This window comes from Pteropus alecto, unplaced genomic scaffold, assembly GCF_000325575.1.
Source record: "Pteropus alecto unplaced genomic scaffold, ASM32557v1 scaffold3, whole genome shotgun sequence".
Taxonomy (NCBI): domain Eukaryota; kingdom Metazoa; phylum Chordata; class Mammalia; order Chiroptera; family Pteropodidae; genus Pteropus; species Pteropus alecto.
In genome coordinates this window covers 31,930,104-31,944,200 of record NW_006442484.1, presented here as the reverse complement: position 1 = coordinate 31,944,200, position 14,097 = coordinate 31,930,104, and the positions used below count along the sequence as shown (strand labels likewise).

At 36.8% G+C, this 14,097-nt stretch overlaps 1 protein-coding gene across 4 annotated transcripts in view; it reads left to right on the top strand.

Annotated features, from left to right (window-relative positions):
- ACVR1 (activin A receptor type 1) overlaps nt 1–14,097 on the top strand; it is a 122,688-nt gene that overhangs the window by 106,863 nt on the left and 1,728 nt on the right. For all 4 annotated transcript variants that reach the window (XM_015596783.2, XM_015596782.2, XM_025039401.1 and 1 more), the window contains one exon: nt 13,862–13,992. In XM_015596783.2, the coding sequence (XP_015452269.1) occupies nt 13,862–13,992 (131 nt within the window). The remainder of the gene's footprint in view (nt 1–13,861; nt 13,993–14,097) is intronic.

Sequence of the window (14,097 nt, the reverse complement as noted above, 5' to 3'; positions counted from 1 at the left end):
GAATCAAAAATACTGTTTTCAATCTGCGGTTATTTGGATCTGCCGATGTGAAACCCGGGAATATTGAGGACCGACTGTATAGTTACTGAAAAAATATCTGTGTGTAAGTGGACCCACACAGTTCAAACCCATGCTGTTCAAAGGTCAACCGTAGTTTTAGTGTGCAGTAATTAAAATCAGTATGCCTTCATGGTACTTATTTTTTTTTCTAACAGCAGAGTGTGTTTGCTTTTAACAATACTCTCTAAGGGTATCAAAGCCAGTGTTTCAGTTTAAATGTAAACATACATACATTATAACCTGATAATTCTTTTAAAGTACTTTTTTTTTTTGGATGGAGTCATGAACATTTTCTTGGTAATTATTTCTCAATTGTCAGGAGCTACCTACTTGTATTTGTGCCAGTCAAGTGCCTTGAGAATTGTTTGCAACAGAGATTGTTTTTTGCAGATTTATAAAATTCTGAACTTTGCCTGAAATTGCATATCAACTTCATATCCCCAGCACCCTCTCTAATAATTCTTGAGCACCTTGGAACTGGAAGGGGGAAAAAAAACAAACAAACATCCTAATTAGTTTATCTTAACAATTTAGGGAAGGATCGGTGTCTTAATAAACCATGTAATGAGAAACTTGCCCCAGACGAAGAGAAAACAAATATTCCGAGGCCAGTATGGTAGCAACCCAGCTCTGGGTGTGCTGGAGCAGTGCCAAACAAGTGCATGATGAAAGCTGAGGCTCGCAGAAACTTGGGATTTGGGCTGTGTAAGAACGCATGTTGCAAACTAGTTCCTTGTGTCAGAGGCATAAACCCAAATGGCTTTTAAAGATCAGCTGTGATTGATAGTTCAATGTGAAATTGGAGTCATCAGTTTAAATTTTAGCTCAACAAATGATAGTTTGCTTGATTTATCCCTTGGTTAACATTATTTTTGAAAAAAATTGATAAAGGTTAGAAGAGAATTTTATATGTGTGTGTGTGTGTGTATGTGTGTGTGTGTGTACATACACACACACACACACACACACACACATATATACATAAAATTTTAATTGGTCTCCCCCTTATGGCATCATTTAGTTTATTCTCAGTTCCTAAAGTTTTGTGGGTTAAACTTCTGTGGTATGGTTTGATTTTTAGGGGAAGGTAAGAGTACCTTACGCTTATTTGAAATCAGCTACTGTCCCTTGGTGATGACTAATGTGATATTGGCCCTTCTCTTTCTCTAGTCCCTCTTCTCCCATAAATGTTTATGTGCTCACACGCATACCACACATACACGCACAGAGAAATGTTTATCCAAACTTAAACTGTTAAAGTGTTCAGGCTGCTTTGCTTGCAAGTCTTTTTAAATTAATATTAACGTCTTAGTTATTACTGCCCCAAAACAGAAATAAAGAAAAACTTTGCCCTTTCATTTTAATATTCATGTTTCTTTTCACTTCTTCTTTATGTACTCATACATATATTTTTTGACTTAGTTGTAATCATAGATACAATTCTGTATCATCTTTTTCATTCGTGTGTTTTTTAATGTTGTCAATCTGTTTTTATTTTAAATGTTCACATGGTATTTTATTAACTTACCAATTTCCATATTGTTAAACATTCTCCTCCATTTGGGGCCTATAGTAGGCATCTTTTTTTCATATAACTTTTTCATTTGGGGAATTCATTCTTAATCTGAAAAAAAAGTAGACTTAATAGGTCAAAGAGTATTGATGTTTTTATGTCTTGACACATATTGCCAAATTGCTTTCCATAAGAGTCATACTAATTTACAATATCCCACTCACCCCAGGGTGTGATGTACCTATTTCACTTTCTTACCAGCTTTAAGAACTGTCATTAAAAGAATATATATTTTTGAAATTATCGCATATTAAATGTACCTCATTTAAATATATGAATATCTTAGGAAGGTCATTATAATTATGTGTCCTTTGAGTTCATGAGTCCATTATAAAAATTGATGACCAGATAGTGCTCCTGGAGCAAAACGATCCTCAAGTGGACCATGAGTATAAAAATTTGTTGCATTTTGTATTTTTATTGGAATTTTACATTTATTTGCTACTGATAATAAACCTCATGCTGTTTCTGTACAGGAAATGAGAGTTAAGTCCATTTTCACATCTCAAAATTTCTCAGTAGCATCTTTCGGAATTTACTTTTCATGTTTAGTTTGACACTGAATTTGGAATAGGTAGAAAAGAAACGGGTTTCTCACCTTTCCTGTGTGAATTTTTTATATGAACTTAAGGCAGGGTTTTCTTGGATCAGTGGTTCTTAAGCTGGACTGTGCATCAGAATCACCTAGAAACACTGAGCATTGGGCCCACTCCCAGAGTTTCTGATTTAGTAGCTTTAGGGTTAACACTGGACCGAGACTTTACTTTTCTTACAAGGCCCCAGGTGATGCTAATGCTGCTGACTCAGGGACTGTACTCTTTGAGATTTCTTGTTAAAATAGAATATGTTAAGTAAGTCTCACCCAGGCCAGGAAATAAAGATTCCCCCCGCCACCCTGGGATACCAACAGAACTTGGACATCCATGACTTTTGTCTTGATGAACTTCAAGTGAAACTTGCCTTTTCTTTCAAGTTTTGGAGATGTCCATTTCTCCCTTAAGAGTCTTAGGGCTTAGCCTTTCTAGATTTTTGCTACTTCTCTGGCAGTATTCTTCTTTTCCTCCTTTTGTAGTTCTGTAGACACATTTGTTCAGTGTAGCATGAGGAAAGAAATTTATGTGGGGATTCTGTAGAAAAATGGTACATCAGAACTGTGGACTTGTGCCAGTTAGCTGTGGTCTGATCAAAAACCTTTAATAGCCCCTTCTAAGCATCCTATAGTGTGTTCCCTCTTGAGTTTAAAAGCCCTTTCTCTGGAGCCTCAGCCTTCAGTGTTAGACCAAGTTTGGATCCCAATATGCAGAAGCTCCATAGTTCTGCTGCTCTAGTACTGTGGTCATCTGCATATGGATTTAAAAACTAAATAAAATAATCCATCCTCCAGCACATCTTTGATTATAGCATCGTATGAGCAGCATGAGCCTCTGTTACCTTCATGGGCTTCACAGTCTACTGTATATTTTAACACAAAGTTCCATAGTGATAAATGTCATAGATATTTGTCATTTCTGTGACTGATACACTATTATCAATAACCCAGTTATTCTTAAAAGTACCCAGAGAAAATTCAGTGTCAAGTTCCCATAAGAATATACATTAGAATTGTTGAAAAGACAGGGTACCCAGATTGTGCAGGCAAACACATTTAGAACATGGGACTGACACGTTCCTTTGTCGTGTTTGGTTGCCACATACCTTATTGTATGTTTCTGTCTTTCCTTGCTGTGACTCCCCTTAGGGCCAAAGCACTGTACATAGACACCGATGTGATGGTACTCTCGGTACGGTTGTGCAGTGCTTCTCCTGGGCCCACCAGAGCATTCCAGGCTCAGAAATCATACTCTGACTTGATCATGAACATAAGTTTCATCATCCAGAAAATGTTGATAATAATATCCATTTTAAAGAGTTCTGATTATTAAGTGAGATAATGTATGTAAAGCACACAGCTCGTGTCTAGCATATAGTAAGTGCTCCATAATGCAGCCATGGGTATTGTTACCATTCCATTGAGAATGAATGACAAAAACCACTCCTGTGTTTGCAGATCTCAGTTGCTCTTTCCTCACCTCTCATTAAGCGAATCTTTCACTCTGATACTACATTTGTTTCTCTTTTAGTGCCCACAGTAGGGCTGTGTGGATACACTCTTGTTTCATTGTTACTGGCTTTGATTATTTTGTGATGGAATCTAGCTTTAAAATGTGCCAAAACGTATTCATATCTCAGAAAAATTCTTTTTTGGCTAAGCTGTATCTCTTATGGGATGGGGACTAGGAAATACTTGTTAATAAGTTTATTTGGCACACATACTTCGAAAAACCTCTTCTAATCAATCTTTGGGCTTGCCAGACAACTGCATATGTCCCTATTCCTAAGCATAATGGACTTGTGTACAGAAACCAGGAGAACTCTTTTCTTTGGTAACTTAATAGTCAACATGTTTCACAATTTTATTTCACTATGGTAATGTATATGAAGCTTTGAAGAAAGTGAAGAATCATTATATTAGGGGAAATTTTTTATATTCATTTAAGTAATTTCTTTCCAGGTTTTTGTTTCTTTTTTGAGCCTTTGTATATGTGGATGTGGGCAAGAATATGGAGGTAAAGTGGGTGGGAAGGATTTTTTTCCTCCCACTGATTCCTGTTAGAGATCCAGACCAGAGGAGGGCAGTCAGCTGACTCCATAATGAAAGAACCTGAAGCCACAGAACTTTACTGGGTGCTGTTCACTGCTTAGTAGTCTCTTTTCCTTGACACTCTTTAGGAGCAGCCCTCCTCCACCAAGACAAATATCAGTGTCTTAAACCTTATAACAGCTTCAACATTCAGGGAATGATACGTTCTTCTGATGAGCCTTCCATAGCTACCAAATGTTTGGGACTCTTGTGGGGCTTTGCTCTTGAGGCTTTGAGGGGTAGGCAATATCTAAGGCATCTTGCTCATAGCTTAACTCAGAGCATCTCTCCTAGGCTTTTGCTCTCTCCTCTGACAACTAACTAATATTCATAAATATTTTTAGTAGGGCCTGACTACACAGAAATCTGCAAACCATTTCTATGCAAACTTTTGCTGTGTTACATTGATGAGAATCCCAATAATAGAAAATACTTTTATGATTTTAACAGATTTCTGAGAATGCAATTAGTCTTGACTTTGAGTGATAGGTATGGTTCTGTATGTCCATGAATTATAGTGAGGATGGAGGTATGAGGTCTTAGCTGCCACGCACATACTTTACTTCACATTCACAGAGAACGGAGCTGTCCAACTCTGTCCGTGTTTCAGAAAGAAGTACCTGCCATGGGGCTAGGCTTCCCTGTGAATGTGCTCTGTTGGGTTACAGGAATACCTGAGATACTGATTCTCTTACTCTCCGGCATTGAGACCAGGACCCAGGGGGACCAGAACCCCCTGGACTCTTTTCACCTCAGCCATGAGTAATCTTATCAATTTATTTGTTGATCATTTTTTACGTGAGCCATGGCATGAAAAATGTTTTAAGGTCCTTTTGTGAGGAATGTTAAGTGAAGTAACACAAATACATATGACCCTTGAACAACATGGATTAGAACTGCACGGGTCTCTTCATATGTGGACTTTTTTCAATAAATACTATAAATGTATTTTCTCTTATGATTTTAACATTTCTTACCTAGTTTTATTGTAAGAATACGGTATAGAATACATATAACACAAAATATATGTTAATTGACTATGTTATTGGTAAGGCTTCCAGTCAGCAGTAGGCTATATTAGTAGTTAAGTTTTGAGAGAGTCAAAACTTATATGCAGATTTTCAACTGCCTGGGGGCATCAGTGCCCCTAACCCCCATGTTTTTCAAGGCTTAGTTGTATTGGATATACCTTTTTGAATCCTGTTCACCAGGAAGAATGCTTTGCTGTAAACTCCATGTTCCCAAGATTCATTCATGCACAGACTATCTTCATGATTTTTTTCCACATCCAGATGCCACTTGTATCATTATTTACTTACTTTTTTTCCTTTAAATTGGCTAACTTTTTCAAACTTGATTTTGTTTTAAAAGTAAATTAATATCACTACAGGAAATGGGAAAACCAGTATCAGATGGCATAAAATGGAAGGTAACTATTAAAAGAAATATGCAGTTAATAAGGTGAAAGAGATTTGTCTATGAATCATATCCATTTTTCTCACGTGTCGCCTCTGAAGGGAACACAGTATTAACTTACAGCCCTCTCAGAAACCAAACATGGACCATTCTCTCTAATTCTGGCTGAAATGGCTTTAGTTGTAATGTTCTAGTCTCTGAAGGATTTCAGATTTTCTGTAGTGTTAACAGTAGCTCTTTGTATGGATGTGGATGCCTGGGACTCTCTTCTTCTCACCTATTACCTGGATACCGACGTGACTACCCAAAGTTGGAGAGCAGTTAAGAGAAATAGTGTAATGTGGAGTGAGCACGCTATGACATGAGATTAATATGGAGAGAGACGTATTTCATTATGTCATTGGCTTGTTGGGAAGAATTCTAGAATATAAACAGGGAATTGGGTTCTAGCTTAGCTTTGCCATTAATTGGCTGTGAACTTGGCCATATAAGGTTTCCTGTAGTCCTCAAGTTTCTTCTTAAGGAAAGGAAGGCTGTGGTCTACATGATTTTGATATCCCATCAATGTCTCTTTGCCTCACCTTCAGATTATTCAAAGTATAGTAAGGCCCACAGTACCTTATTTACAATTTAGAAATCCCTAAGGCTTTGAAACGTTTTTTTAACTTACTTGGCAGAACGCATGAGCTGAACTCATTTAGCAGTTAGACTTGACGTGAATCGATGTGAGTCTGTTTATAGCTTTTATTTATCCAGTTTAGTGTGACTATTCATATATTTCACTGAAGAAATGTGTTTGGTTGTGGGGTATTCCCCTGACTCTGCTAGGGTATCTCATAAAAGATAGTGTGCACCTCTTATTTATTACCTCTGTAAAATGTAAAAAGTTCCAAATTCTGCAAACACATCTAATCTCAAGGGTGTGGATAGAGGATTGTGGACACATAATCAACATTCACTCAACTAATATGTATTTAGTGTCTATTGGATTCTAGGTATAGTGTTATGCTCGGGGAAGCTTTTGAGCAAAACAAACAAAAAAAAAACAATTTAAAGGTGCTCACATTTCAGTCGAACACATTATTATAAATAACTAGTATAAGCCATAACGATTGAGGTATACAGGGAGGTGACAGAGTACAGAGTGGACATTGGACTTTGTCCAGGGGTCTGGAATTGTGGCAGCAAGGTGGGAGGGTTTTCTCAGAAGATAGAAAACATAAACTGAGTCATAAATGAATAGGAGCTACTCAATTGGACAAGCTTGGAAAGATGTGCAGGTGGAATGAGAAATAAAATCAGACAATGATGATGATTGGTATCCCAGGCAAAAGGAAGAGCTGTGGGAAGTTGTAAAGGTGTCCTATTGACGGAACTGTAAGTAATTCCTGTGGCTGATGCCCAGGTATGTAAATAAAAGAAGACAGTGGTGGGAGATGGTTGTTACTGGGCAATGAGCACTGACCATCCCCTGGGCAACACTGATGGAATATATGTAGTGGAGGGACAGAATGTGCTTTTCTCTTGGTTTTCTCCTAAAGTTCTGTTGCTGGAGGCAGAGGCATGTGAAGCAGAGAGACCTGTGGGTTCCAAGTGTAGCTGTCAGGGACGGTAGAGATGGGGGCCCTGGTCTAAGGCCCTGATGGGGAAGATCACAAGAAAGGCCTTTTTTCTGGAGACTTGGATTTTAGAAAGGCCAGCCTGGCATGTCATGCTTTTTGAAGTAGTGTCTAGGACTTTCTTGTAAAGTAACATCAGCTTTGTGATGCTACTTTAAAGGAGCTGGAACTGAGGCCAGGCAATTAAGGGGTTTCCTCAGAGCCATGCAGCAGGTCAGTGGTAGGGATATTGGTAAAGATATATTTACCCCAGAGGAGAGAAAACATTCAATTAGACATATGCCCAGGGGGGGAAATGATTTTATAAATTATTTTATATAAAAGTTATGGGGGAGTAGGTTATAAATAATTTCGCTGATTTCTTTCTCGTAGCATTTTGAGTCAGACCAGCAGCCTTGCATGGAAAAGCAAGGCCGGCTCAGTTCCTTTTTCCTTGACCACCATTTAAGAGCTCCTGTTCCCTGCATTCCTGTATGCTTTGTTGTTTGTACTTCTCATTTAGCACTCAAAGTACTTTTGTATTTTTCATCACTTTCCTGAATGCATGCTGTCCTCTTTGCTGGCTCATGATTTGGCAATTTGTTCATTGAGTGCCGTCTTAAAAGGACTTAGAGTTCACTTTTTTGCCTGACTACCAGATTTTTTGTCACTTTTCGGCAGAAACGAGGAACAGTTGTAAATAACTTCCTACCTTAACAGCACAAGTCATTTCACAGTCTGTCCTTGATCTCCTGCTCTCCCCACCACCATGTACACCTGATTTTAGCCACAGAGAACTTCCCTCCATCCCTCCAACTGTGACGATCTTTTGTACCTCTTTGTCTTTGTCCCATTTGCTCCCCTCTTCCTCATCTGCCTGGAATGTCCCTTCTCCTTGGTGTTTTCTCTGCCACATATTCTTCTCTGCCTTGGTCCGCCCAAGCCCCAGGTTCTGGAAAGTTTACTCATGCTTCCATGGCACCTAGTTTATACCTGGTACTTAATAAACCACACAAGTGTTTGCTTCTGTGAAACCTGCTGAATACCATGTCCCCCTCCCATCTCTCTGCCCCTACATCTAATAATAGTGTACGATTTACTTATTTTTTTCTTATCTTCCTTTTCTATTAATTCTGCTCATCACCAACATCACATCTTTTTCATTTTTGTATCCCGAGTACCAAGACAACCTCTGGTAAGCACAGTTTAAGGAATCAAAATGGTTAAAACATAGGGGCATTTAATAAGATTAAAATATAGGAAATATAAAGGAAAACCTTTCATTGTTGGGTATCACTAGATCTCATTTTCAAAATCCAGCCGTGCTTTTTTATTTTGCATTTATATAAAAATCCAGCTAGCATTACTATTCACATTGACGTAACCCTTCCCAATCTAGGCAGACAAATTATCCTAATAATTATCCCAAATTATCCCTAGATTTTTTAAAGAATTAAACCAGGTTATTAAATGTATTCTCTTTCAGAAAAATTGAAATGGTGAAGGGCACAACTCTTATGTTTCCTGTAAATTCATATGGCCCTCTAGAAGGCATAAGTTATCTTGCAGATCTGTGTCCAGTTGTATTTTATGTGGTGTTCCTTAGTACTGGAAAGAATCAAAATATTTTTGTTCAAATCTTTTCCTGGAATCCTTATAAGAGAAGTATTGGTAAGGCCTCTGAGATGAGCAATCCTAAGTTGTCTTTTGAAAGCAACAGTTTATACCCAATATGACCTGTTTATTATTGGCAAGGGAAGATTTTTAATCCATTGACTGATACATGTTACAAATGCAGTTATGCAGTGTGGATAAGTTCATCAAACAATAGTATCAACTAGGAATTTATTTTAACATAATTAGACTATGCACCATTTTAAAAATGAATTCAGTTGGATCTATGAAGTTTAAGAAAAAAATCTAGTATTTCTTTAACAGATGCTCCTTATTATGGCTAACCTTTTGCATAAACGGTTTGCATTTATATGAGATTTGTAAGAATGTATTCTCACTGTTAAGTAATTTAATTTCTTTGATAAATGAAAAGGGAATTGAAGCTATTCAGGTGCCTTATAGGAACTAGAAAACCTTAATTAAAACTTTCCTCACAGCCTCATCCTGTCTCCCCCAACAATCTCTTAAGTATTTAGGAATAGAAGAAAAAGGTTACATACAGGGAAGAAAAAGAGCCGTAAACCAAGTAATCCATTGTCCTCGTTGTTGAAACCTTTAATGATAGAGGGAAGGTAATGAATTTTCTTGGTTTCATCTCTACAATAGAAGAACCAATTTTCTAATTCCAAATGATGTTTGGTTTTTTTTTAATTAAAAAGTAGTTGATGTACAGTGTAAGTATCAGGCACACAACATATAGTGATTCAGCATTTACATACTTTACTATGTGTTCACCACAATATGTCTAGTAACCGTCTGTCACAGTACAACGTTATTATTATATTTACTACATTCTCTGTACTGCACATTACTACATCCCTGTGACTTATAAAATGAAAGTTTGTACCTCTTATTCTATTTTACCTTTTTCACTCACCCACCAACCTCCCTCTGGCAACCATCAGAGTGCTCTCTGTATCTATGAAGCTGTTAACTGTTTTGATTGTTTTTTGTTTTGTTTTTTAGATTCCACATATAAGTAGATTACACAGTATTTGTCTTTCTCTGTCTGGCTTATTTCACTTAGTGTAATACCCTTTAGGTCTATCCATGTTGTTGCAAATAGCAAGATTTTATTCTTTTTATTGCTGAAAAATATTCCATTGTAGACATATACCATTCATCTATCCATTCATCTGTCAGTGGACCCTCAGATTGCTTTCATATCTTGAATATTGTAAATAATGCTGCAGTGAACAGAGAAGTGCATATATCATTTTGAATTCATTTCTTCAGATCATTGCCAAAAAATGGAATTGCTGGGTCATATGTTAATTCTATTTTTAAGTTTTTAAGGAAACTCCAAACCATTTCTATTTCCAAAAGGGAAGTTATTCAGGTGGCTGCACCAATTTACAATCACCAACAGTGCATGAGAGTTCCTTTTTCTCCACATCCTCATCAACACTTGTTTGTTGATTTATTGATGATAGCCATTCTGACAGGTGTGAGAGGATATCTCATTGTGGGCTTAATTTGCATTTCCATGATGATTAGTGATGCTGAGCATCTTTTTATATGTCTGTTGGCCATCTGTATGTCCTGTTTGGAGAAATGTCTATTCAGGTCCTCTGCCAATTTTTTAATCGGATCGGTTTTGTTTTGTTTTGTTTTGGGGTTTTTTTTTTTTTTTTTTTTTTTGGTGCTTAGTTGTATGAGTTCTTTATAAATTTTGTATATTAACCCCTTATTACATGTATCCTTGGCAAATACTTTTTTCCATTCAGCAGATTGTCTTTTCATTTTGTTGGTTTTCTTCGCTGTGTAAAATAGGTCCCATTTGTTTACTTTTTCTTTTTATTTCCTTTGCCCAGGGAGATTTATCCAAAAAGAAAAAAAAAATTACTAAGAGTGATGTTAAAGACTTTGCTGCCTGTTTTCTTCTAGGAGATTTATGGTTTCAGATCTTATATTTAAGTCTTTAGTCCATTTAGAGTTTATTCTAGTATACGATGTAAGAAAGTGACCTAGTTTCACATTTTTGCATGTCTCTTTTTAGTTTTTCCAACACCATTTATTGAAGAGACTATCTTTACCCCATTATATATTCTTACCTCTTTTGTCATAGATTAATTAACCACCTAGGCGTGGGTTTATTTCTAGGCTCTCAATTTTGTTCCATTGATCTATATTTCTGTTTTTATGCCAGTAGTATATTGTTTTGATGACTATAGCCTTGTAGTATAGTTTCATATCAGATAGTATGGTAACTCCAACTTTGTTCTTTCTCATAATTGCTTTGGCTATGCAGGATCTTTTGTGGTTCCATATAAATTTTAGGGTTATTTGTTCTAGTTCTGTGAACAATGCCATTGGAATTCTGATAGGGATTGTGTTGAATCTGCAGATTGCTTTGGGTAATATGGACATTTTAAAGATGTTAATTATTCCTATCCATGAGCAAGGTATATATCTTTCATTTACTTAAATCTTCAATTTCTTTTTTCAGTATCTTACAGTTTTCTGAATTCAGGTCTTTTACCTCATTGGTTAAATTTATTTCTAGTTATTTTATTCTTTTTGATACCAGTGTAAATGGAATTATTTTCTTAATTTCTCTTTCTGATGGTTTATTACTAGTCTATAGAAACAACAGATTTCTGAATGTTAATTTTGTAAACTGCAACTTTACTGAATTTATTAGTTATAATATTTTTTTGGTGGAGCATTTAGGGTTTTCTATATATAGTATTATGTCATTTGCAAAATATTTTTTACCTCTTATTTTCCAATTTAGAGACCCCCCCCCCCTTTTTGTCCTATTGCTATGGCTAGGACTTCCAATACTATGTTAAATAAAAGTGATAAGGGTGGGCATCCTTTTCTTGTTCCTGATCTTAGAGGGAAGGTTTTTAGCTTCTTACCATCGAGCGTGATGTTAGCTATGGGTTTGTCATATATAGGCTTTATTATGTGGAGGTATATTTCATTTATCCCCATTTTGCTGAAGTAGGCTTGTATTACTACGAAGTAATTTTCCTCTTGAATTCCTTTTGCTGTATCCCATAGATTTTGGAGAGTTGTGTTTCTATTTGTTTCAAGATATTTTTGATTTCCTCTTTAATTTCTTGTTTGACCCACCTCTTGATTGTTTAGTAGTTTGTTGTTTAGTCTCTACATGTTTGTGTTTTTTCCAATTTTTTTTCTTGTAATTGATTTTTAGTTTTATATCATTTTGGTTGGAATGGAAAAGACACTTGATATGATTTCAATTTTCTTGAATTTATTGAGGCAAATTACTTTGTTTCGTTAGGGTTTTTTTTTTTTCTTCTGTTTCTTTAATTGGAATATATTCCATTGTCTTCTCATTTTGTTTGACTTTGTGTTTGTTTCTATGAATTAGACAAAACAGCTGTCTCTCCTGATCTTGAAAGAGTGGCCTTGGGTAGGAGAGACATCTGTGTAGACTGCATGTATCAGGCATTTTTTTCAGGCCAGATGGAGCTGAAGAGGGCATGTGAGGCACCTGGGGTGCCCTGGGGAGATGGCTGGGGCTGCAGTGGGGTCTGGGGGCATCCTGGTTGTGGCTGTAGCCAGCTAGAGCACTTGGACTGAGCTCACACCTGTGCTATTGAGATGGAGGGAGAATATAAACAATACCACTTGCTCACTTACACCTCCGATTCTGGAGAGTTTCTGCAGATCCCGAATAGTTTGGCAGGCACCTTAGAGTTAGTAAATGGATTGTTTTACATATAGTCCAGGCACCCTTTAAGTCATTGTACCATCACTGTGTCCCAGAACAGGTGAGTCTGCTCATGTGGCCCCTCAGTGACATCTCACTGCAGGTCACCTTGTCTGGGTATGGTTCTCATGGTCACCACGTGTCCATCTCTCCTACCCTTCTCTTTGTGGTTCCTCTCTTGTTTGTTGCACAGAAGCTGTTTAGTCAGCCCTCAGTTGTTCTTCAGGAGGTATTGCTCTCTGTGTGGATGTGTATTTGGTGTGTACGTGGAGGTGAGTTTGGGGTCTTTGTATACCACCATCTTGGACTCCCTCCCCCAAATGAGGAAGCTTAAATTTTTTCTATTTGTAGAATTACTCTTCTTTGTGCAAAGATATAGATGTAATTTTGCTAGGGGGAAAAAGATTTCTAAGACATTGGAACCATGTAGGAGCAGAAGCTGAAATTAGTCACTTTCATATTTGGGAGTAAGGGAAGAGTTCATACTTTTCAACCATTCTTGTTTTTCCCAAATGATTATCTTTTTCTACATTTCATGCTTCAATTTGAGAGTAAATAATTGAACCATCAAACACAACTCTATTTGGCAGTTAGCAGATACTCAGTCCACATAGAGTGAATGAATGACCAAATTAATAATTTGTATTACATTATTTGCATTTTCCTAATGGGAAGAACTATTTTATAGAAATGATTTTTTTCCCCCCAATCATAACAAAAAGTAGTATTTTGATTATGGTCTTGGATTATTTTTTTTGCCTCTAGCCCTAGTTTGTGGACATAATTTTTATTTCTATTTATGGTCTGACACCACTAGATTTATGGCAAAAGATGTCTTTTTTGATCAAAGGAATTTTTGTCTTGGATCTTTATGACCTGTTGGGAATTATGGAGCTGTTTATATATACTTTTAGAGCATTTTGTTAATAATTATAATTATATGAGTAGTCATATTTTCTTCTAACAATTATTCTTCCTTCAGTTCTCTGCAGGGCTTCTCTTTTTAGCTTTGTTCTCCACTTATTTTAAGACCTACCTGTAGCTTTCAGAATTACCTTGAAGTGTGAGGAATGTGATCCATCCTTTTTCCTGTGACATTATAACCAGACATCAATGAAACCCCAAGGGAACCTCTGTTCTTGCTAACTCAACATAATTCTTGTCCTGTGTTACAGGTATTGTGGAAGATTACAAGCCACCATTCTATGATGTGGTTCCCAATGACCCAAGTTTTGAAGATATGAGGAAGGTGGTATGTGTGGATCAACAGAGACCAAACATACCCAATAGATGGTTCTCAGACCCGGTAAGAGTGCCACTTTCTTAGTTTTAGAGCTGTCCTCAGCTGTTTGCTTGTTCTTGAGTTTCAGCTGATATAGTTCTTGAATGATCGGCCTCATCTATCTGTCTA